At 32.8% G+C, this 20,851-nt stretch overlaps 4 protein-coding genes across 9 annotated transcripts; 1 reads left to right on the top strand and 3 right to left on the bottom strand.

Annotated features, from left to right (window-relative positions):
* Window positions 1-265: 265 nt before the first annotated feature.
* LOC103575669 (U2 small nuclear ribonucleoprotein auxiliary factor 35 kDa subunit-related protein 1) lies at window positions 266-2,295 on the bottom strand. The gene is made up of 2 exons (XM_008555534.3): window positions 1,776-2,295; window positions 266-1,705 (listed from the first exon to the last, which is right to left on the bottom strand). Exons 1-2 carry the CDS (start codon window positions 2,025-2,027, stop codon window positions 389-391), a joined length of 1,569 nt encoding a protein of 522 aa, XP_008553756.1. The 5' UTR covers window positions 2,028-2,295; the 3' UTR covers window positions 266-388.
* Window positions 2,296-2,866: 571 nt separating this feature from the next.
* On the top strand, window positions 2,867-5,257 carry LOC103575666 (dnaJ homolog subfamily C member 22). 2 transcript variants are annotated; one of them, XM_008555526.3, is made up of 6 exons: window positions 2,867-3,180; window positions 3,457-3,789; window positions 4,127-4,274; window positions 4,403-4,767; window positions 4,833-4,940; window positions 5,045-5,257. In XM_008555526.3, the coding sequence occupies exons 2-6, from the start codon at window positions 3,481-3,483 to the stop codon at window positions 5,249-5,251; spliced, it is 1,137 nt and encodes a 378-aa protein (XP_008553748.1). In that variant the 5' UTR covers window positions 2,867-3,180; window positions 3,457-3,480; the 3' UTR covers window positions 5,252-5,257. The 2 variants fall into 2 exon arrangements, with proteins under 2 accessions (XP_008553748.1, XP_008553747.1); XM_008555525.3 differs by lacking the exon at window positions 2,867-3,180 and adding an exon at window positions 3,187-3,392.
* A 22-nt stretch (window positions 5,258-5,279) lies between these two features.
* On the bottom strand, window positions 5,280-12,616 carry LOC103575667 (uncharacterized). 3 transcript variants are annotated; one of them, XR_549320.2, is made up of 12 exons: window positions 12,541-12,616; window positions 12,058-12,218; window positions 9,618-9,764; window positions 8,980-9,307; window positions 8,156-8,485; window positions 7,928-8,103; window positions 6,624-6,753; window positions 6,420-6,560; window positions 6,179-6,360; window positions 5,901-6,115; window positions 5,652-5,835; window positions 5,280-5,349 (listed from the first exon to the last, which is right to left on the bottom strand). XR_549320.2 is itself a non-coding variant. In XM_014443357.2 (11 exons), exons 2-11 carry the CDS (start codon window positions 12,091-12,093, stop codon window positions 5,724-5,726), a joined length of 1,794 nt encoding a protein of 597 aa, XP_014298843.1. In that variant the 5' UTR covers window positions 12,094-12,218; window positions 12,541-12,616; the 3' UTR covers window positions 5,721-5,723. The 3 variants fall into 3 exon arrangements, 2 of the variants coding, with proteins under 2 accessions (XP_014298843.1, XP_053595737.1); XM_014443357.2 differs by lacking the exon at window positions 5,280-5,349 and having other exon boundaries at window positions 5,721-5,835; window positions 9,618-9,761; XM_053739762.1 differs by lacking the exons at window positions 5,280-5,349; window positions 12,541-12,616 and adding an exon at window positions 10,668-10,716 and having other exon boundaries at window positions 5,721-5,835; window positions 9,618-9,761; window positions 12,058-12,076.
* Window positions 12,617-12,826: 210 nt separating this feature from the next.
* On the bottom strand, window positions 12,827-19,500 carry LOC103575668 (MAGUK p55 subfamily member 7). Of its 3 annotated transcripts, none has more exons than XM_008555533.3 (9): window positions 19,431-19,500; window positions 18,228-18,449; window positions 17,684-18,133; window positions 16,221-16,507; window positions 16,025-16,156; window positions 15,038-15,277; window positions 14,625-14,880; window positions 14,138-14,314; window positions 12,827-14,078 (listed from the first exon to the last, which is right to left on the bottom strand). In XM_008555533.3, exons 3-9 carry the CDS (start codon window positions 17,721-17,723, stop codon window positions 13,558-13,560), a joined length of 1,653 nt encoding a protein of 550 aa, XP_008553755.1. In that variant the 5' UTR covers window positions 17,724-18,133; window positions 18,228-18,449; window positions 19,431-19,500; the 3' UTR covers window positions 12,827-13,557. The 3 variants fall into 3 exon arrangements, with proteins under 3 accessions (XP_008553755.1, XP_008553752.1, XP_008553753.1); XM_008555530.3 differs by having other exon boundaries at window positions 12,828-14,078; window positions 14,138-14,443; window positions 19,431-19,498; XM_008555531.3 differs by having other exon boundaries at window positions 12,828-14,078; window positions 14,138-14,443; window positions 17,684-17,789; window positions 19,431-19,498.
* Between the last annotated feature and the right edge of the window lie 1,351 nt (window positions 19,501-20,851).

Below are 20,851 nucleotides of genomic sequence, written 5' to 3'. Positions count from 1 at the left end.
TGATCTTGACATTTAAATTTTGCTATCAAGGATGACAAGTTTGATTTTTTTAGACTTGTTTTGTCTTAAAAATTGTCCTTTCATTTATATTCAAATTTTTTTACTCGACTTCTTATTAGGATAAAAAAAACCCCACTTAAAAATAACCCGGATGTTATAAATAAATAAAATAAAAGTAACAAAAAAGAATCTAAATATTATTACCATCATAAATTTTAAAATAAGGAAGTGGAACTTTTAAATTGTTATTGCAAAACCTCGCATGTAAAATTAGATTTCACTCCTTTATTACAATTTTTAATTAAAAAAATTAATTTTATCTTAAAAGTCAGCTTTGTATGTACACTTTATTGTAATAAAATAATTTAAAGTTAATTATAAGTACGAGCTATGAACTATTTTCAGAATCAGTTGTATCCCACTCAGAGCGTTGGACCTTTGCTGGCTTGTCTGCGTCATCAACTTTATCACAATCCGAATTTTTTGAATCTACTTCATCTTTACTCAATCGCTTGTGACGTTCATTTTTTTTGTAGTCACCATTTTCTTTATCATCACGAGACTTGTAATCTCTATCAGAATCGCTGTGTCTTTTACTTTTTCGTCTGGATTTAGATGACTCTCGCCTCGACTTAGATTCGCGACTCGATTTAGACGAATCGTGGCTGGATCTAGATGACTCTCGCCTGGACTTTGAATGTCTGTCAGACCTCGAGCTGCGAACTGACTCAGAACGTCTTTCACTCTTGGAACCACTGCGTCTCTCCTCACTCGTCTCCTTCCTCGAGCTGTCAACTTCCATTTCCGGAGATTCCGACCACCTCCAATTTCTGTGATTGTCCCCGTGGCTTCTCACCGACTCGTCAAAGTCAATCCTATCTCTCCTCGAGCTCGTCGACTCTCTCTCAGCCTTCGTGACCCACCAAGGCGGACTTTTTATCTCGTACTGATCCCTGGGGTTTCTAAACGCGTGGATAAAATTGCAAAGTCGTCCCTTAGGGCAATTGAACATCCCGCAGACGGCAGTCCTCCAAGAATAAATGTTAGCAAACTCACAATTTATCTGCCTGCCAGCGTACCACCGGTTCCTCAACTTCCTCCAAGCTCTCGCAGCCTCTCTCTCCGTGTAATATTCAACGTACACGTTACCCCTCAAATGAATATCGCGATTGACACAACACTTGAGTGTTTTTATCCGCCCAAAACTCTCTAATTCAGGTACAATGTCATTATAAAATTCCCTGTAGTGTTTCCGTGTCTCTGAAGACTCGTACTCTAGCCCTATATCTGTATCATACTCATTGGAGTTTTTCTCCAACGAAAAATGAGAATAGAAACCCGGAATAAGGATAACTTTCGTAAGCGCTTTTCTCTGGTGATTCCTAGAGCAACCGTCTCCATATTTACATGCCCCCGTCTTACTAAAGAACACACAGGGGTCTTTTGTAGGATGAGTTTCACTAATTAACCTCAGAGACTCTGGAGTTTTAGCTCCGTTATCAATATAATCATTTATTTCTCTTTCAAATTCTACTTGCCGTTCAAGATGTTCCTGCTGCAGACGTTTTATTTCCTCCCGTTTCTTCTTCGCCGCTTCCTGTTTTTCTTCAAATTCATTTCGTATTATTTCTTCTTGTTTAAATTTTTCAGCACGTGCTTTAGCTTTACGCTCTTGTAGTTCTTGCCATTCTTTTTGCGCCTTAACCTAAAATTAATTGATCAATTAATTGATTAATAAATTAATAACTAGCAGTAGTGAATAAAATAATAAATACCTCATTTTCCAGCCATTGTTTTTCCTGTTCTTCCAATTCCTCTTTCTCCCTTCTCTCATTTTCCTCGCGTAATTTATTCTGCTCCTGAACCCAATTCAAATATTCCGCGCTTCTTTCCAACGCCGCCCTCAGTTGTTCGTCATCAAAATCTCTCAGCTGAGCGGCTTTACGTCTCAACCGTTTACGTCGTAATTTTTTAGCCACTTTTCTCCATTCCTTATGACTAATTTTAACATTCTTATCATTTTCCATAACACAAAATTTATTATTATTATCAATTATCACTATTATACTTGCATACTTTTAAACGAGTCATTTTATCACCGATTACATCGCCCGCATCATGTGCTTCCATGACAGCCATATTATTGTTTGTGGTTTCTTTTCAAATTAATTCAATATTACTCTGGCGGTAAAACAGATTTATTTAAATAAAATATTTTTAAATTTAAATAATAGAATTTTAAATTTGAAGTTAAATTTTAAACTTAATTATCATCTTCACTCTACTCATCATCACACGTAAGTAATGGTCTGTTCGGATTCTCCACTCGGCGCACTGGGGCGCTTGCAATATACCCGGGAAAATTTAAATTCATAATTATATTTAATTTGAAATACTAAGATTTGTTTTACTTAAATTTCACTTTAATCAATACACTGATAATTAATACATTTTTTTTTAATTGGTAATTCACTTTTTTTCTTCTAATTAAATTTAATTATGAATTCAAATTTTCCCGGGTATATTGCAAGCGCCCCAGTGCGTCGAACGGAGAATCCGAACAGATCTTGAAGAAAAATTTATTTTTGATTTTTCTTTATAAATAAAAAAAAAATTTGAGTCAACAAGTGGAATTTAAATAATTAATTATTTCAGTGAAATTTTCAAAATGAAAAAAATTAATTAATTATGATACTGAAGTTAGCCGGCGTCTAGTAGTTTTTGATTGTTTTTAAAACGATAAACTAAAATAAAAAAAATATTTAAAAAAATTGCGCTTTTTTTTAATTTTCTACATGTGCATATTTTTAATTTTTTTTTTTTTTTGTAATTGATTTGTTGAAAAAAAAAAATTAAAAAATTGTTAATTGTCTGTAAACTTCGAGTCATTAATTAATTGCAACGAAATTAAAGACGTCGATTGTTTAAAGTCATTGACCTAGATTTTGAAATAATCATGGTCAAGATCAAGGTAAGAATTGGTGGCGAGGTAAATATGCTTGGAAATAAATAACTGGAGAGTATAAAGAAGAGAGGAGAGTGGAGAGGCATCAACAATCGCATGAGAACCACGTCAGGTTTATGATCCCGTTATTCTTCAGGTATAACGTAAAACTGTGACGTGGGTCTACAGTCTACAGGCAGCAACGTGGACACGAGTCATACAAGTAATTGCCTGAGGTAAACTATATATAGTTTAATACTTATCATAAAATTATCGACAATAAATATAACAATTGTCAGTTGAATTAACGGGCTCTAGTCAATTGATGACCTGTGACTAGATCGTCTACGTGTCGGTTTTTATTTACGTGCTGACAGTTTTTCAAATATTTTGGGAACGTTCTACTGAAAGTCAGTGACGGTCTTTTTACTTCATGCAATTTTAAAACGTAATAAAAAATTTTATTGCTGTATATTTAATTGAATTTGATATTTGAATCTTGATTGTTTTAGTTTTAGTTTGAGTGAAAATTTAAAATGGAACTGACGAACAATAGAAAGGAACAGAAGCCGAAGGCAAATGGAACCGCTCCGGTAATCGCGGATAGAAAATTAAAGTCCAAGTACTGGGCTTATTTCTGGTGGGTGTTTGGCGGGATATTTGGAGCACATCATCTTTACCTTGGAAGAGATGCGCATGCTTTCATATGGTTTTCAACTTTAGGAGGATACTTCGGTATCGGGTGGCTCAGGGATTTGTTTAAAATTTCTACGTACGTCGATGACGCTAATGATCATCCTCATTTCGTCGAACAGTTTAAGCTGTCAGTGAGACACCACAAGAAGGTATTATTTGCTTACATACTTTGATTTACTACTATTTTAAATAAACAAGTAATTATATATAGAAATATTGAAGAGCTTGATATATTTTTCAAAATTTTTTTTTGAATTAATTTTTCACCCGTGATTATTTGTAAAAATTTTTGAATTTTTATTTCAAATTTCTATTAATTAATTTTTTTTAAATTAAAAAAAAATTATTTTTAAATTCCAAATTTAAAAATCGAGAGTAAAAACACTCAGTATTTTTTTTTTTACTACATAAAAAAAAATATCCGATGTAATGTAAGTTTTCGCATAAATAAAAAGTAATAAAATAAATATTTATTCAAATTTACAGCCAACGTTTTCAACAGTAAGATTTATCGGCGCACTTATAGTTGGATACTTATGGGGTTTATTATTATGGATGGCAATACCTCAAGACGAAATATACGGATTAAATTTACGTCATCTCATGATCTTGGTACCGCTAGCAGTTGCTCTAGGTAAATATACATTGCTTATGTAAAAAAATCTTCAAGGTCTCTTAGCACTCGTTATCTATTGCGATAGCGCGATAAATATTAATAACGCATGCATGCAGCGGGTAATTAATGAGTTGACACAATTCCAGGTGTATGGGTAATAGGAAACATTGGCCGAGAGCAAGGATCTCTATGGCCTACGTTGGTGTGCTCGTATTTGATGTACCCGACCCTTTATTACATCGGGGATGACAGCACCTGGTTGAGTCTGATGGTTGTCGTGGACGCCCTGGTGTTCGACACCTTCAGCAAGGAATGGAGACTCAAGCCACGGGAAAAAAAATCAGCTGCCAAGCGGTTCCTCGGGTTAGCTCTCGCTGTTATTCTCTACCTCGCTCTGTGGACGAGTTACTTCTACTTCAATGCCGTTGTCACTGACAGTGACGGAGAGGAAATAAAATTATCTGAAGCTGTCAAACATTTCTTTACCTCGCCCATGTGGCTGGACTTGAAAGTAATTTATTTTTTATTTATTTATATATTTAATTAATTGATTAATTAATTAATTTTTTTTGCTAGACGACGTTATGGACAACGTGGGAGCAAATAAAAAATCAGGGATTCTGGGCCACGTGGCAGCAATTAATAGACATGTCAGATTTACGCGGGGAAATGAATGCATACAAAGTATGTAGAAAATAATTTATTATAAATATTTATAATTTTTAAATGTAGTAAATATATATATGTATTTATATTTATATTTATTTATTTATTTATAATTATTTCAGGTCCTCGGTTTATCTCAAACAGCATCAGAGAGTGAGATCACAACTAAATGGCGCATGTTATCCAAAGAACATCATCCTGACAAAGTAAAAGGTTCGGATGAAGAGCGTAAAGCTGCGCAGGACAGATTTATGGAGATCCAACAGGCGTACGAAATTTTATCGAGCAAAAAAAATCGACGACAACGTAAAAATCGTCGCAATGGATGATTTTAATATACATTATATATTTATTATTTATTTATTTAACAATCATTATGTCTTTCCATCAGTCCACCACCAAGTCTTTGACTTTGCGCTTAGCGCATCTATATTTTATAATCAAATATAATTTATAAATATTTAATATTATAAATTAGTTACTTTTATTTATAATTTATGACAAACTGCCACGACCGTGATTTTAAAATTTTGATTACCGCGGCGTAGAGATGGAGACGATTAAAAAAATAATTGGCGATGTGAGTGCGGATGTGATCAGTGATTTCGTTGGTCAGTCGTCGGAGAAGACAAAACTTTTTTTACCCGCCGAACCGAGTGATTATTTTAGAAATAATCGTCGCGTCTTGTCATTGCCCGTCCAGCGAGCATCTAAAACTGGGAAACTTACACTTTTGTCATCCAGTACCGGTGTCCCGTGAAAACCACAGCAATTTATTAATGACGACGATCTAAACTGATGCTACTTTGTCTTTTTTTTTAAACGCGGCGGTTTTTTTGTCGTGCCTTCAAGTTTTTCCGTGTAATTTACCTCGCATTTGTCCATTATGTCTATAGGCGCGACTAGCGTCACTCTGTAACAAAAATAAAAATAATAATTGTTATCAAAGACTTTTTTAATTGCAATTAAAAATTTTACCTGAGCTGAGGAATATTAAGCGGCCTGATAAGGTTTTTAACTGGAGCGTCACCAGGTTTAGGTAATGCGGGAGTGCTGGCACACAGGGCGGCATTGGTGAGCTGGGAAACCAACGAGAAACTTTTATCTGCCCCGACATTGCGGAAGACGCGCTTGAGTTTTGATTTAAATCCGGATGATGCCACCGGCGCTGGAGTGAAAGGAACTGGCAGGACCTGCAGGTAAATATATAAATAAAATATGTGCATAAAATATTTATAACTGAGTTCAAGGTCTACCTTTCCTTGGAGAACCTTAGCCGCGAGCTCTGGTTCGCTTCCCCAGCGACAGGAAGTCTTTTCCATCAATCGATGCCTAGTGAACCGCTCGATAACGTCAGCGCACACATGTCGCCCGCAAAATCTCGCCCACTGCTCGGCTTTTAACCCTCGCCCGTGGTCTCTCAGAGTTGGGTTGGCTCCTGGTGATAAATCTTATGATTAACATCAGCTGTTATTCTTAATTTATATTCGTACTAACCAGCAAATAGGAGAATTTTAGCACACTTGGTTCGTCCTTGGAGCGCGGCTTTCATCAGCGGAGTGAATCCTAAAATGTTACGGGTGTCCAACTCGACGCTCGTGCTCTTCTGCAGCAAAATATTCAGACACTCGGCTTGTCCTATCGCAGTAAAAATATTAATTTGTAAAGTTCATTTATATGGTAAATTTTTTAATTAACTACCGGCTTGAGCGGCAAAATGGAGTGCCGTGTTCCCTTCATTGTCTGCAGCATCGACCTCTGCGTCGGGAAAATTCAGCACCGTCTCCAATACTTCAGCGGCACCATTACCAGCCAAGTAACTTATCACAGTCTGTACACATATATAATTATATATATATATATATATATATATATATATATATATATATATATATATATATATATTTTTTTTTTTTAATGAACTCAAATAATTCGAATAAAAGGACAAAATTTACAAAATAAATGATTTTGGTTCTGAATTTTAAAAAAAATTTTAATTCAATGCTCATTGACAAATTTTTTTTCCACGTGTGAACAATAATTTCTTTTCGGTAACGTTTAAAAAAATAATCTTACGCTAATAATATAAATAAAAGAATGTTTAAAGTTATTGACTATTTGTTTTTACATATTACAAATAGATCAGCGACATCGGGGTTAGTGGAATTGTTTTACTGTTTACGGAATCATACAGTCAAGGTCTTCAGCATTCCGTAGGATCGAGACTTTTAAAAAATTAACTCGCAAAAAAAAAAAAAAAAAAATGCGAATTAAGTAGCTTTCAAATGAAACCCGGCAATTGTTTTAATAACAATCTGATTATTTGTAAACTTATCGATACGCTATTACGTTTTATTCTCAAAGAGTGTTTTTGAAACGGAAGATCGTTAAATGTCTGGCTGGACATGTGTACAATTTCACCATTCAAATTTTACAGTCTACGTATATAATTATCATCATCATTACAGAATAATATACAATATACATATATATAGTTCATCTAAAAATACTTATTTTGATATTCAAGTGATAAATTTAATTCTAAAACTCATCCGTATTAATTTTACTAGATTAATTTTTATTAATTTCATATTTATTCTGATTTATATCAATTTTCTTCGATTTAAAATTTTGTGTTTTTTTAAGGCCTTAATTTTTTTAAAATTAAAAATTTTGAATTTTAAAAATGTTTTTGCGCCAAAATTTATGTAGATCTTAATAGATCTACGCGAAATGCCCGACTTAGATTTCCGTAAATTCAAATTATTCTTTTTCCCGGGAATTTATAATGAGTTTTAAAAACACTGACGTAAAAAAAAACTGATCGCGTGCAACACAAGCAGTTACATTACCAGTAACAGCAAAACTGAAAGAATTTGCGTATCGATTGCTACTATCATCCATTTACACGCGAGGATTAATAAAAATCCTAAATCGCCTTTTGACTTTCCCGCTTAATTTTAAAATCCAATTCACGCACTGTCATCAGATTTAAAAATAATTACCCTGCCACTAGCGTCTCTCAAATTAACATCAATAGGTTCGCTGGACCTCTGTATCCTGGAGATCGTGTCACTGAGCGCGAGTTCATCGGCGTCGCGCGCGGCTTTCAACAGCAACTGGTTCATATTCTCTTTTATTTCCCTCACTTTTTTTTTTGGCTGATCAAAATTTTTTATGTCTAAAACCAATTAAAATTATTAATTAATCAAAACCAATAAAACTTTCTTTACCTCTCAGGACACCTTTGTGGTAAACTTTGGCTTCATGAACTGCAGGTTTGCGCGCAGGCAACCGTTTGGCGACGAAACTCGTGTCCGAACTAAAAGACACGGATTTTTTAACCAATCGCGAGTTACTGTTATTATTAAAATTAATCCGTCCGTCTTTTTTAAAATCCGATGTACTGAGAGTTTGGTAGCTCGTCGATTTAACCACTCGACTGGGCGTACTTTTTTTAAACGCCCGCAGAACTTCCTTGTCAGCGGATTTATAAACAAAATTTTTTGATTGCTTTAGTATTCCATCGGTGGGTAATTTGCCAGGTGGAATAGCTCCCAGTCCTGAAACATTTTTATACAACAAATAGCATACGTCATATCAATAACGCCCGTCCCTGACCCAACTAAATATACCCCTGGCGTCAACATTAAGGAAATAGAACACACACACTTTGTATATTTCACTTGGCAATAAATATTGTTTTTTAAAATATTAAATATTAAACCAGCATTTAAAATTATCTTTACTCGATAATAAAATCAGCAAACAACTTTATCAAATAAAAAAAAATCTAAAAAACGGATGACCCTGTGGGTGAATCCCAAAGCTTCCCTGATGAAAAAAATTTGTTTTTTGAAATTTTTTAAAGAACTTGGAAACTACTCTGAGCTTTAATCTCACACGCGAACTTCTGTCCGAAATTAGTCAGAAAAAATTTCCTAAGACTTCAAAATGTCGACATCTGAAGAAAACTCATACCGAAACCAATAACTTTCCCTTTTATTTAAATTTAAAATTTTACAGCGGGAAATTTAAAAAACAATAATTTACTCACCGTCTTTTGCAGCGGATTTATTCTTGACACTTCTTGACCTAGAACTTGATCTGTCCTCGCGCCTCCGATCCCAATTTCCCTTGGAACTGATCCTAGCTCTGCTAAAATCTTCCCGCCCGTTCACCAACTCGCTAACAGAACTTTTGCGTCTGTCCGTCAGCACAAAATTATTCCGACAACTTTCTGGTATGGTAAAAAACCCCCGTGACAATTCACCTCTTGACGCGACGAGATAATTCGGCAAATTTGAAGAAGACGACGATGACAAAGACTTGGCGCGTTCTCTTGAAGACTTAGTCTTGTGCTCTTCAATAATACGATTTATTTTCTGCAATTTTCCAGTAAATAAATATATATTTTTATATATTTTATCTGATTAAATTGAAGATAATGTTGATAAATAGTCGGTAGTATCATAAACCGCTGACGGTTTTAACTGATTCTGATTCTGACGCTGACTCGACAACTAAAGAGAGTCAAAAGCCTATCGTACGATGTATACACTAATGTAATAATAATAATAATATTAAGGCTAATTGTAAATGTACGGATAGAAGTAAGAGATAGAATTAAACAAGTGCTTTGGTTTGCATTGCTTTGCTTTTACTTTACATACTCATGCTCATACTCATACTCACTTGATGAGTGGTGGGCTCGACATAAGTGGGGATTCTTTTACCACTCGAGGCACCCACGTTTATAATACTCTCCCGGTGATGCGTTATCCCCGACGAATTCCATCTTCGTCCGGTCGTCGTACTTGTGTCCATCATCAACTGCTGCTGCTGACGGCAAACAATTCATGGTCATACTTTATACTAGATATTCTTTATTTTATTATTATTGTTGTTGGATTGTATTGTGTGAGATAAATCACGTTTAACTTTATTGTCAAGGCATTATTTAAATTACTGGTGAGTAATAAGTAATGACTGAATTGGGTACTGGATACTGGCTAATGGGAAATTCAAATGTCTGAGATCTATCGCACATGCGTCGAAAATTTATGTAACTATGGATAATTTTGGTTATAAATATTAACTAAGAAACGCAAAAAAAATCTATTTTTAATTTTGGGTTACCAGATACATGTAAGATATGTCCAAGTCCTGATTTTTATTTTATTTTTAATAAAATGTGACGTCGGTTCGTTGGAAATTAATAATACTCGGGTTATTCAATTGGAGTAATTGTTATTGTGAGGAAACTATTGGTCTTAGAGAAAAATGTTTTAGATAAACAATGTTCGTCTTTTTATGAAGAACAAAAATATACTCATATGTTTTTTCGATATTTTCATTAGTTTTCAAGATAATTGCGATTTAGTAAATTAATCATTGAAAATATACGCGCGCTGATTTTGGTAATAATTTATTAAATCGCAATTATCTAGAAAACTAATTAGAATATCAATAAATCATATCAATACATTCTTGTTCTACATAAAAAGACGAACATTTTTTATTAGAAACTTTTTTCTCTACGACCAATAGTTTCCCTGCAATATCGATTTGAACAATAAAATACAAGTCCGCAGTTTTTTAAAATTTTATTAATTATTATTTTAAAAATAAAAATTCTAGATTAAATTTTTTCTATCAGTCTTATGAGCATCTTGTCGGGTATTTAATTTTAGGAAGAAAGAGGTCAAGAGTTTTGTAATACGGAAGCTCTGGATGATTAGATACCGTGCGTGATTTCTCCGAGACGTTGATTGAGCCGCGGGTTGATGAAGCACTGGAACGTGTCAGTAAATTTAATTAAAATCTCTTTAAAACATTGCAGTATTGTAGCTTTTGTTTATTTATAGCAAACATCAACATAATAATCATATAATTTTTTTATTGGACCTTATTAATTTCGTTTATTACCCCAGCAAACACAGACGGGGGCTTGACTTTCCCCCAGAGATCACGAGGGTGTAACATAACAGCTCTGAGTGAAAGATAATATTCTCGAGTGCTCAATTGTGTGCATACCTACATGTACATATATACAGATACATATTAAATATATAGGTAACGAGTAAACTACCTTTCGTGTTCAAGGTCGGGCTTATACTTGCAGATCAACGGGAAATTAATTCATGATCTCTCAGTTAATTATAACTATCCATGGTAATAAATAATAAATATATGAATTAATTAATATGACAGCTAAATATTCATATATATTACGTAAAAAATTCCCTAAAAATTTTAGCTCTTAACTTTACTTCTAGTATTTTTATTTTGATTATCAAATTTCTCCATTTAAAATGCACAGGAAATCTAATAATTTTTTTTCAATTCTCTAGAGCTTAGCCGCATTTCAAATTATCAGCCGCCATTTTTCCGATTTTTTCTGTACTGGTTCTGAAAGTCGCTTTTTTGATGTCAATTTTGGTTTTTAGTTGATACTGACTAAAAAACAAAACTTACAGTAAAAATGTAGAGGACAATTTTGTAGGAAATTTTATTCTCTACAAAAAAGGTCCTTTTAGTTGAGTCGCTAAAGTCCTTAGTTTGCGAGTTACAGAAATTTTTTAAATTTCATTTATAAAATATTTGTCAAAAATTTTTTAAAATTTTAATTTGAAATCCGGAAAATATTTTTCGGATTAATTCGACCCATTTATGAAAGTAAGAAGGATAAAATTTATGTATATATACATAAATATAATTGTCTTATCTAAATATTAATATTTTTTACAAATTTTAAATTAAAAAAGTTATCGATTCTGGAGCAAAAGTCAAGATGATTTGAATAAAATATTTTAAAATAAAATTTAAGAGATAGAATTAAATACTTGACCTATAGACTACAAAATTTATCACCGCGCTGAGTTTCTCGAGGATGTACACGTAGGCTTTTTAATCAAATGACAAAGAGAATAGATTAGAATAGATATATTGAGTTAAGTAAAGCAACTCAATGGAGAGGGAACTATCTATCGTCATCATTCGGATTATTTATAAATAACAGCAGCGTAAAAATTTACGTAAATTTTTATCGTTAATAATTGCAATTTTTTTATATACGCGCGCACATGTCGATTATTTAAATAAAATAATTTATCAGAGATTAGGAAAAAGTTACCTTGAGGTCAGCGGAGTCGACGAGGTTCAAAACCATATCCCGCAGATGCTCACCCTCGTACGTCCTACTGTCTACTGGAAAAATTTAAAAAATTTTGTAAACTATCCCCCGGAGCACGCAAGCGCGGATCGTGTCCAGGTGCGAGGCGGTGATACCTTTACCTGGAAAATAATCACATTTTATGAGGATTATCGCACTGCATTACTTTAATTACCGATGCGATGCGCTATGCAAGACCGAGATCCACTTCAGAGATCTGCTCAAGATCGATCGGGTTTAAAACTTTTATTTTAATTTTTAAAGCTACCGATCGCGGCCGAGTTTGATATTTAATTTAACTCGTGGAAATTTTAAAAGTTTAGCGAAATAAATTGTAAATTTTGAAAATTTGTGTCAAGGTTTCATCGACAAAACGTTTAATTATAAATTTTTAAATTAAAAGGTAAATTTTTAAATTTTAACTTACGGTAAATTCGTACTCACTTTTAATTGATGATCAGATTTTTAATTTATCGAGTAATTTTATTTAAAAATGACATTTTTTTTTTGTGATGTCTATCGCTAGTGAGCTAGATCGCGTGGGGAGCGTTCGCGTTCTATTTCGGAGTCTTAGTGCCCTCGAAAACTCAAACGCGACACTCGCAGCTTTGGGAATTGACGGGCCAGTAAAATAATCCGGGCGCGCTAAAAAAAAAAAAATTTAAAAACAATAAATAAATATAAATAATTAGTCATTACTTTTAAAATGATTTTTTTTATTAACGACAAGATACATCGGAGTAATCTAACCAACGACAATTAATTTAAATCTCTGATTAATCGTAATTACAATTAACTATCAGCGTTTTATTTTACTTTCTAATTTAAAATAAATTTAATTGTGGAAAATAGCCGAGTGGAAAATATAATTGAACAATTTTTCAATATGTTTAATTATCTTTATCAATTGTATCGTCAATTCATTTATTTATTTATTTATAATAATTATTTGGCAACAATTAACAACAATTACCGCTTAGTTATCTCTCAAATTTAATTATCATAATCATTAATAATTATTAATGAATAAGGAATTAATTATTATCATTATCATTATTATTATCATTTAAATTTCTATACAATTGTTTTTTTTTTACAGTTAATTTATAGTTGAATTAATGTAATTATTAATTAATTAACATGTGAATAATAATCGTGATCACCACAAGATTTAATTAGAGATATTATTCTCCTGGCAGTGAGGAATTATCCTGGGGATAATGACAAAACTTTATATTTTATTAAATCTTTATCATAATGCTAGCGGTATTATTATTTATTATTATTTTATTATTATTATTTATACTTTTATTAGACTTGATGATGAGCAAGTAATGGAAGATTATGACAAAGGTACTCAAGTGTTGATGACGGAGGTGGTGATTCACTTGTTAACAAACTAATCTAGTGGAAAATGCCCGAGGAATCGGCTTCTTTAACAATTTAAATTTAAATTTAAATTTACTGGACCCAGGAAGCCGGTACCCAGAGCGGCTCAGACTCGACCCTGTGGATTGCGGTGACGAGCTGCTCGAATGCGATTGCCAGATCTCCGTTGACAATGACCTCGTCGAAGAGATGCGAGTAGAGGAACTCAATGCGTGCTGCGCTGTGAATTATTTCATTGAATTCGTCGTCGGTGAATCCGCGAGAGTTTGATTCGTCGAAAGTCGACCGAGCGCGGGCTTCATTTCTCGTCTCCTTTAAAATTTCAAACCGCGGGGGCTTTATGTAGATGACGTAGGGCTTTGACTGCGGGGTGCGGAGCATCTTTAGCGCTTGGTAATGAGGACTGAGGAGACAGACGAACCCGGCGTTTATCAGCGAGCTGACACTCTCGCCGTTTGTGCCGTAAAGATTTCCTTTGTATTCTCCGTACTCGATAAACTTTCCCGCCTCTATGTCCTGCTCCATTTGTTCTCGGCTTATAAAGTAGTACTCTTTGCCGTCGACTTCTCCAGGTCTTGGTGGTCTTGATGTGTCTGGAAATTAAATAATTATTATAATTTTTCTTTTAATTACCAGGTAAGTAATTGCTTACATGGAACTGGAGTCTTGTATTTATCTGGATCCGTGGCCATGAGCCGTCGCTTCAGTTCATTTCTACCGACTCCAGGGGGTCCGATAAGCACCACCGGGCGATAGAGTCCAGGTCTTGGATACAACTTAGCAACTTCTTCGTAAGTGGGTATCTCTTCGCGATCAAAGTCGTCGTTCTCTGCAGCGTCATACATTATTTTTTTAGTTTTTATTCCTTGTAAATTGCACTTTGTAGGCGAAGCGTGTAATGAAGAGGTACTGGGACGGGGGCACAATGTGGGCAAAGGCACTGGAACAGAACACAAGCCTAACCGAGCGGGTTAGGTCAGCATATTATAGCTACCGAGTTAGTAGGATAAGCTCCCATCACGCAACTCATTTTATTTTAAATATTTATCATGTTAATTGAAAAAAAAAAAAAAAATACTGTCTTTTATTTAAGTTAAGCATAAAAAGCAAGCATGAAGCTTGAAGCATTAGTTCCTTACTCAAGTTATCTTCTTCATCATCAGTCTTATCCTTTTGCTGTCGCTCTAGGATTATACGTCGCTCCTGAAGCGCGCGGCTGGGAATTAATCCAGCCCGCATATTTCTGTCACCTTCACGACGGGCTTGCCACCAGTATGCGTCGTCCTGACTGACTATATGCAGGACATCGCCTTTGTTAAAGTCCAAGCCGGCTTCCTTGCATGGTATATAAGGATCATCTGCTGCTTTGTATGAAAAATGAGCTCTTACTCGTACCTAAAATATAATATAATAATAATAGACTGTAAAAAATTTGCGGAGTGAATGTGGAGCAGATGACTGTGTATTTATTTAATTCCCTTGGTCCGAATTTACTCCCAATTTTGTACAGTGTAATAATAATAATAATTTAAAATAAATATATAAAAATTACTTTGCTTTCTCTGACGCCTCCTTTGCTGTCAGCGGGAATTATTTTAAACGTAATAGTTCCCTCGGAGTTCTGAAGAATCTTGAGCACGTCATTCGGTGTCTTACCTTCAACACTGATATTATTTACTTCGCATACTTCATCTCCGACGTGAATCAATCCAGATCTATCAGCAGCGCCGCCATGCATTATCCGCGCTATCACAATCTTCCCTGTTATCTCGCAGGTCTTTATCGTCGCTCCCTATTGTCAATTTAAATGTAAATAAATTTAATTAATTATCCATCAAAAAACATAAAACAAAACCATCAACTATTTTACTCAATCAGGATCAAGGATCGGGATCTAAAAAAAACATTTCTATTACATGCGTTAAATAAAATAAAACAAAATAAAATAAAATAAATAAAAAATGCTTTATTTACAGCATCACGTACAACATACAGGTCATGCAATTTAAATAAACAAATAAATAATAATAAATTAAGTCTAGATAAATAAACAATTACAAAAAAAATAGTTCTCTTATTTACATAAAAAAACATAAATGAATTTGTATATTTTTCACTGTTGCAGTGAAATAATAAATATAACAATATATTAGCATATTTATGAAAGCTCAGCTGATGCAACTAAAGCCACGGGAAAACTTACCACGATCGGTTCAACGCCGTCACCGCCCTTCGCGGCAAGTTTCAGGATAAAACAAAACACGTGATTACTTGGAATAGATATTGCGGATTATGAGTCGCGAAATTGGGACGCGGGTTTTTCTTATTGCCCTGAGGAAGGGAGAGAATGGATTTTTGGACCCTGGATAAGTGGAGTGGATAAGAGGACCAAACACATGCAGGTGGAGATCGTGGACCGGTGTCCAGCTAAAAGGTACCACTCCACACATTTATTTAGATCGACTATAATCCCGAATTAATGAGCCGCTTGCTCGTCTTTATACTTTCAGGTACACAAAATACCGATATTTTGACGTACCAGTGGCTCGTCTGACTTGACCAGCTGGACGATCTTCACTGTCTCTTCGTCTTCGTCGACTTCTAGGGGAATTTCCGACAGCCGAGGGTAGTAATCCTTTTGAGCAACTGCATCATGTGTACACAGCAGACCCTAATTTGATTAATTAATTAGAAATATTGATAATTCATAAGGTCTGTCTAGGATAAGTCAGTACCTGAATGTGAGGTTTTTGGAGCAAATGAAACAGCTCGCGACAAAGTTCCGAGCCATGCGTCTTCGACGCGAGCATGTCTAGAATCTCGATGTCGATGTCCATTGAGTTTGACAATATGGGAAAAAATTTGTCGTCTTCGACATTCGATTGGATTTTTTTGTGGACGTTTACGAGGGCATTTAGTTCCTTTGATCGCAGCAATTCACTGAGGAACCCGAACTCCTCGTCGGTACAACTGGGTATTTCGGTCTTGTTTTCCTCAAGTGAGTTGAGAAGTGTTGATAATGCTGTAAATAATAATATTTAAATATTATTGTTATTATTATTATTATAATTATTATTATTATTATTGTTGCTGGTTATTAGTATGTAAATATAGAAAATTAAATTAGAACAGCTAGCGGCTGAGCGAATCGATAAATTAATCTACCTACGAGATATAAATATATATACTTAATATATATATATTTATTATTTTTTATGTGTTGTAAATTTTGACTGATACTTCTTGTAAATATTTAATATTCAATATATATTTTTAAAATCTATAAATATATCAAGTTAAATTGTTTTTAAACCTCGGGTATAAATAACTAACGTCAACATTTTTAAATTTATGAATCATATATAATAATTTAATAATAATTATAAGTAATTACATTTTCATTGATGATAAAAAAAAAATAATAATTTTACCAAAAAATTTTTCGATAAATTGCTTGTCTATAAATAGATATTTATATGAATACGAATCAAAGTTATTTGGCAATGAACTTGATATTACTAAGCCACGATTTAGCAGACGAGATGTTAGACAAAATCTTTTCGAAATTACAGTCAGCATTGAAGTCTAGAATTACCAGCGTCAACACAAGACTAGTTTTCTGGACTTCTGGAGATTTTTTGTACTAAAATATTAAAACATTTATACTTTTTTTAGCGTGCGCTTGTTGTACGAGTGCTACTTCTAATTAATAGAGAAATTTTAATTAACTAATTAATTGTATTAAGATTAAATTTTCAGTATAAAATTAATTATATATTAAATTTCAATCTTTAGTCTAAAATATTTTTTTTCGATAGCGTGAAGAGGTCAAGAAATAAATAGAGTCAATTACCCGCTTGATTAATTAATTAATTAATAATTACTAGACTAAATGAGTTGTAATTATTCTCGAATAAATAAAAAATAATTTTTTAAGCTGTTAGTTTTTTATTTCTGACAAGTGATTAAGTAAATTACCCTAATTAAATAAATACCAATAATTAATGCTAATTATCTTTTAATGAATTGTGACTGTAAAGTAAATAAAAAACGATTACTAGTTAGTAAAAAAAATTAAATTATAATTAACTGTCACGTAATTAATATTAATTTATACCATCAGCGCATTTGTCAAGAAGTTGAATTAAAAACCAATTAATAACTTGAAATAAAATCGAGTACTCAAAAATAAACTCACCAGGATTCCAATTAACGTTTTCCATGACGACTGCTGTCATAGCTCGTCTAGCAAACAAGACTAGGTGGATCGATTGGAGCTCTGGTCAATTATTCCTTCAGACGGACTAGAAAAATCTTGCGTGTTTTAATAGCCGCCACCAGAATAAATTACAAAGACTACTTTAAATTATAATATTAATAATTTGAATTTTATATTAAACGTAAATAAGACTCGGCTTCAACATTTGATTTGTAATACAACCGGGTCACTGATTCTGTACTTTCTGATTCTTGGAATAAACACTTATTCTACTTTTCCCCGAATTTTCTTATTGAAATAATAATAATAATTATTATTATTATTATTTAAGTTGCCAGCTAGCAGACACGCAGAAACACAAAAGTCCCGCGTCTCTTATCATTGCGAAAATAATTATTGTTACGTAAGCTGTCACTCGACACGGGGAGACTGGGTGGGAATAAAAAATGTATTATTATTTGTATTGTTATTTAAATATTTAAATTAATTTAATTGTAATTTGTATAATAATTTATGAAATTACCTAGTTTTTAAATCTTGATTGAGGTTAACATTTAAATACTTTGTTCACATGTTTAATTTTCATTTTATTTATTGATTCTGCTCTGGCACTTGATCTTAACACTGATTACACACATTTAACAATTACCATCAACTGTGTGTGTGCATAGACTCTGATTTCTGCCATTTTATTATTGACAATTGCGCTCTAGCGGGTGAAATTGACACTGATTTGAATTCTAGACTAGGTTAGAAATTATTCGTCTTATTGTTGCTGTCATTGAATAATTGTCAACTAATTGATATCAATAATTTTATTGTTTTATTTTTTTTTAATTCATTTATTTATTTATAAATAATTGTTACTCTTATTGGTGATTCCTAAGTTATCTGCAGTGATTTATTTATCGATAATTGATAAGAGAAAATTTATACTTTACTAGGATTTGATTTCACTTCTGAGGTAAAGTTGGAAATTTTTATTTAAATAATTGATAATTAATCATTAATTTTGATATTTAAATTTGAATATTCATTTAAATCACTTGGGAAAAAATTTGAAAATTTATAAGACTGAAGCCAGCTGACTAATAATTTTTGATTTTTTTTTAAAATGACAAATTATAAAAAATAACATTTTTAAAAAATTGCACTTATAGTTTTTTAAATTTTCTTCATGTGCATATTTTTAGTTTTTGTTAAAAAAAATTCGAAAATTTTCAATTGTCTGCTAACTTCAGTATCATTTTTAAGTTTCGAATGTCAAGATTAATTCTGAGGTTTAATTAATATTTGAAAAAAAAATGAGTGTAAGTGTAGCAAACTTTTTATTTATATTCATTTCAAAATTCAAAAACTTGCCAATTGACAGCTGAAATTTTCCTAGAGAAAGAGAACTTGAGGTATTTTTGATTTTTATTCCCCCACTTTTCACTGCGCAGGCGCAGATTAGAAATAGTTAACATTTGAGGCGCATTTCGAAGTTCATTCTCTTTCTAGAGAAGTTTACACTCACATTCATCAAAAGATATGTAATTTATTTGTGGTAAAAAAATACATGACTACAATTATTGTTTTCAACCCAAATTACTCACGTAAAATTACCATTTAAAAGATGTTTATTTTACCCTAGAATTTTTCCATTAATCTTTAATGGCCTCCATTATAATTATAACCATTAAATTTAATTTTAATTTCCCAGTGACAGAGATTGTTATTTACTTACTATATATTTTGTCCGCAGGTTAAAATTCAAAAATTTTCAAAAGATAAATTGATTTGAAATTCCAAACAACAAGAATGTGTTAATTTCACACTAGAATGTTGAATATTTAATACTAATTCAAACATGGATCTTTTTTAACACAACTCTACACATATATATTATATATTTACCGTGGCTTGGCTTAATCTCATTTCATGACAACGTAAAATCCAGGTAATAAAAAGTTTACGTTATCCGTAAGATAAATGCAAAGTAATTTATAATTTATAATTTAAAAATAATATTAAAATTTATAAATAATACGTTATTTACATTTCGTACGTTGAATCAGCTTTCAAACATATATGAATACACATTAATATTTATATACATAAATACATCAGTATATAGAATATACATTATTATTATTTGTAAGTACATGCAAACATTGCGCAATGGCGAAAATTGCAGGGAAATGAGCAAATAAACGCGTGCTCGTCGCCGCAAATTCATATGTTACACGTTACAAGTCTATCATATTTATACGTATATATATATAAATATATATCAATGCAATGTAGTAATCTCAGAGACAATTGTCGCTTTAACTTATGCTAAATACAGGGAAGATTGGTGGTAAGTCGGCAATAGTCCTTATGACAGGGGACTGAAAATTTAAATGCTGGGCACGTCAAGGTAATGGGGTCACTGATGATGCTCAATATTACCATCGGCATTTAATTTAATTTCTTCTTTCTTCTTTCTTAGTTATTCATACATATATACGTCGAAAACTTTTATCTTTATCTGCCTGCACCAGTGCACTCATCAATATGTTTGTAATGCTGTGTACATACAGCAAATGTCAGAGTAAAGGACTCAATGCATCGTATTATTTATTTTATAGATAATAAATATATACAAGCTTCGACAGATTTCCACCTATGATTACTTAATTACAGCCTCAAACTACCCGCGGTAATCATAATTACCATATTACAATCCCCATTAAATAAACGCCGCTCTTAATCATCAGCTACATGATAGTCATGATATCAGGACTTGGATACCAATGCAATAACCCTGCGTTTATTTTACCTCCATTCCGCGAACTCATTTATATATTTGCGCAATTATTTTTAAATATATAAGCAAGAGGAGGGGAAACACTTAAGGAAATATTAAGTTTTTGAAGACTCAACTGTTGAATTTTTTTTAAATTCCCGTTATAAAAATTGAAAATTTTCAAAAGAAGGAAAATTGTTGGTTTTGATCAGATTTTCAAAAATCGAGTTTTTATCAGATCTCAACGTTTTGAGGTCTTAGGAAACTATTCGCTTCTGTGTGCTCACGTTCTTCCAGAAAATTTTTGTGATACCCTTGAGGCCTTCAAACCCCATTTTGCCCCTCCTCCTCCGTGTTCTATTTTTTTATACAATAAT

The sequence above is a fragment of the Microplitis demolitor genome, chromosome 6 (assembly GCF_026212275.2).
Source record: "Microplitis demolitor isolate Queensland-Clemson2020A chromosome 6, iyMicDemo2.1a, whole genome shotgun sequence".
Lineage (NCBI taxonomy): Eukaryota > Metazoa > Arthropoda > Insecta > Hymenoptera > Braconidae > Microplitis > Microplitis demolitor.
The sequence above is the reverse complement of the archived record's forward strand: the minus strand, read 5'-3'. Positions and strand labels throughout refer to the sequence as shown.

Bases quoted from the DNA above. Each gene is read 5' to 3' on its own strand.
- LOC103575669 (XM_008555534.3), bottom strand. From the start codon at position 2,027: ATGGAAAATGATAAGAATGTTAAAATTAGTCATAAGGAATGGAGAAAA. The intron at 1,706-1,775 runs GTATTTATTATT...AATTAATTTTAG, and splicing joins AACAATGGCTGGAAAATGAG to GTTAAGGCGCAAAAAGAATG.
- LOC103575666 (XM_008555526.3), top strand. From the start codon at position 3,481: ATGGAACTGACGAACAATAGAAAGGAACAGAAGCCGAAGGCAAATGGA. The intron at 3,790-4,126 runs GTATTATTTGCT...TCAAATTTACAG, and splicing joins CAGTGAGACACCACAAGAAG to CCAACGTTTTCAACAGTAAG. The intron at 4,941-5,044 runs GTATGTAGAAAA...TAATTATTTCAG, and splicing joins GGGAAATGAATGCATACAAA to GTCCTCGGTTTATCTCAAAC.
- LOC103575667 (XM_014443357.2), bottom strand. From the start codon at position 12,093: ATGGTTTTGAACCTCGTCGACTCCGCTGACCTCAAG. The intron at 9,308-9,617 runs GTGAGTATGAGT...GGAAAATTGCAG, and splicing joins TCGAGCCCACCACTCATCAA to AAAATAAATCGTATTATTGA. The intron at 6,361-6,419 runs GTTAGTACGAAT...ATTTATCACCAG, and splicing joins TAAAATTCTCCTATTTGCTG to GAGCCAACCCAACTCTGAGA.
- LOC103575668 (XM_008555530.3), bottom strand. From the start codon at position 17,723: ATGACAGCAGTCGTCATGGAAAACGTTAATTGGAATCCTG. The intron at 16,157-16,220 runs GTACTGACTTAT...TAATCAAATTAG, and splicing joins TCCAAAAACCTCACATTCAG to GGTCTGCTGTGTACACATGA. The intron at 14,881-15,037 runs GTAATTTTTATA...ATTATATTTTAG, and splicing joins GAGGCGTCAGAGAAAGCAAA to GTACGAGTAAGAGCTCATTT.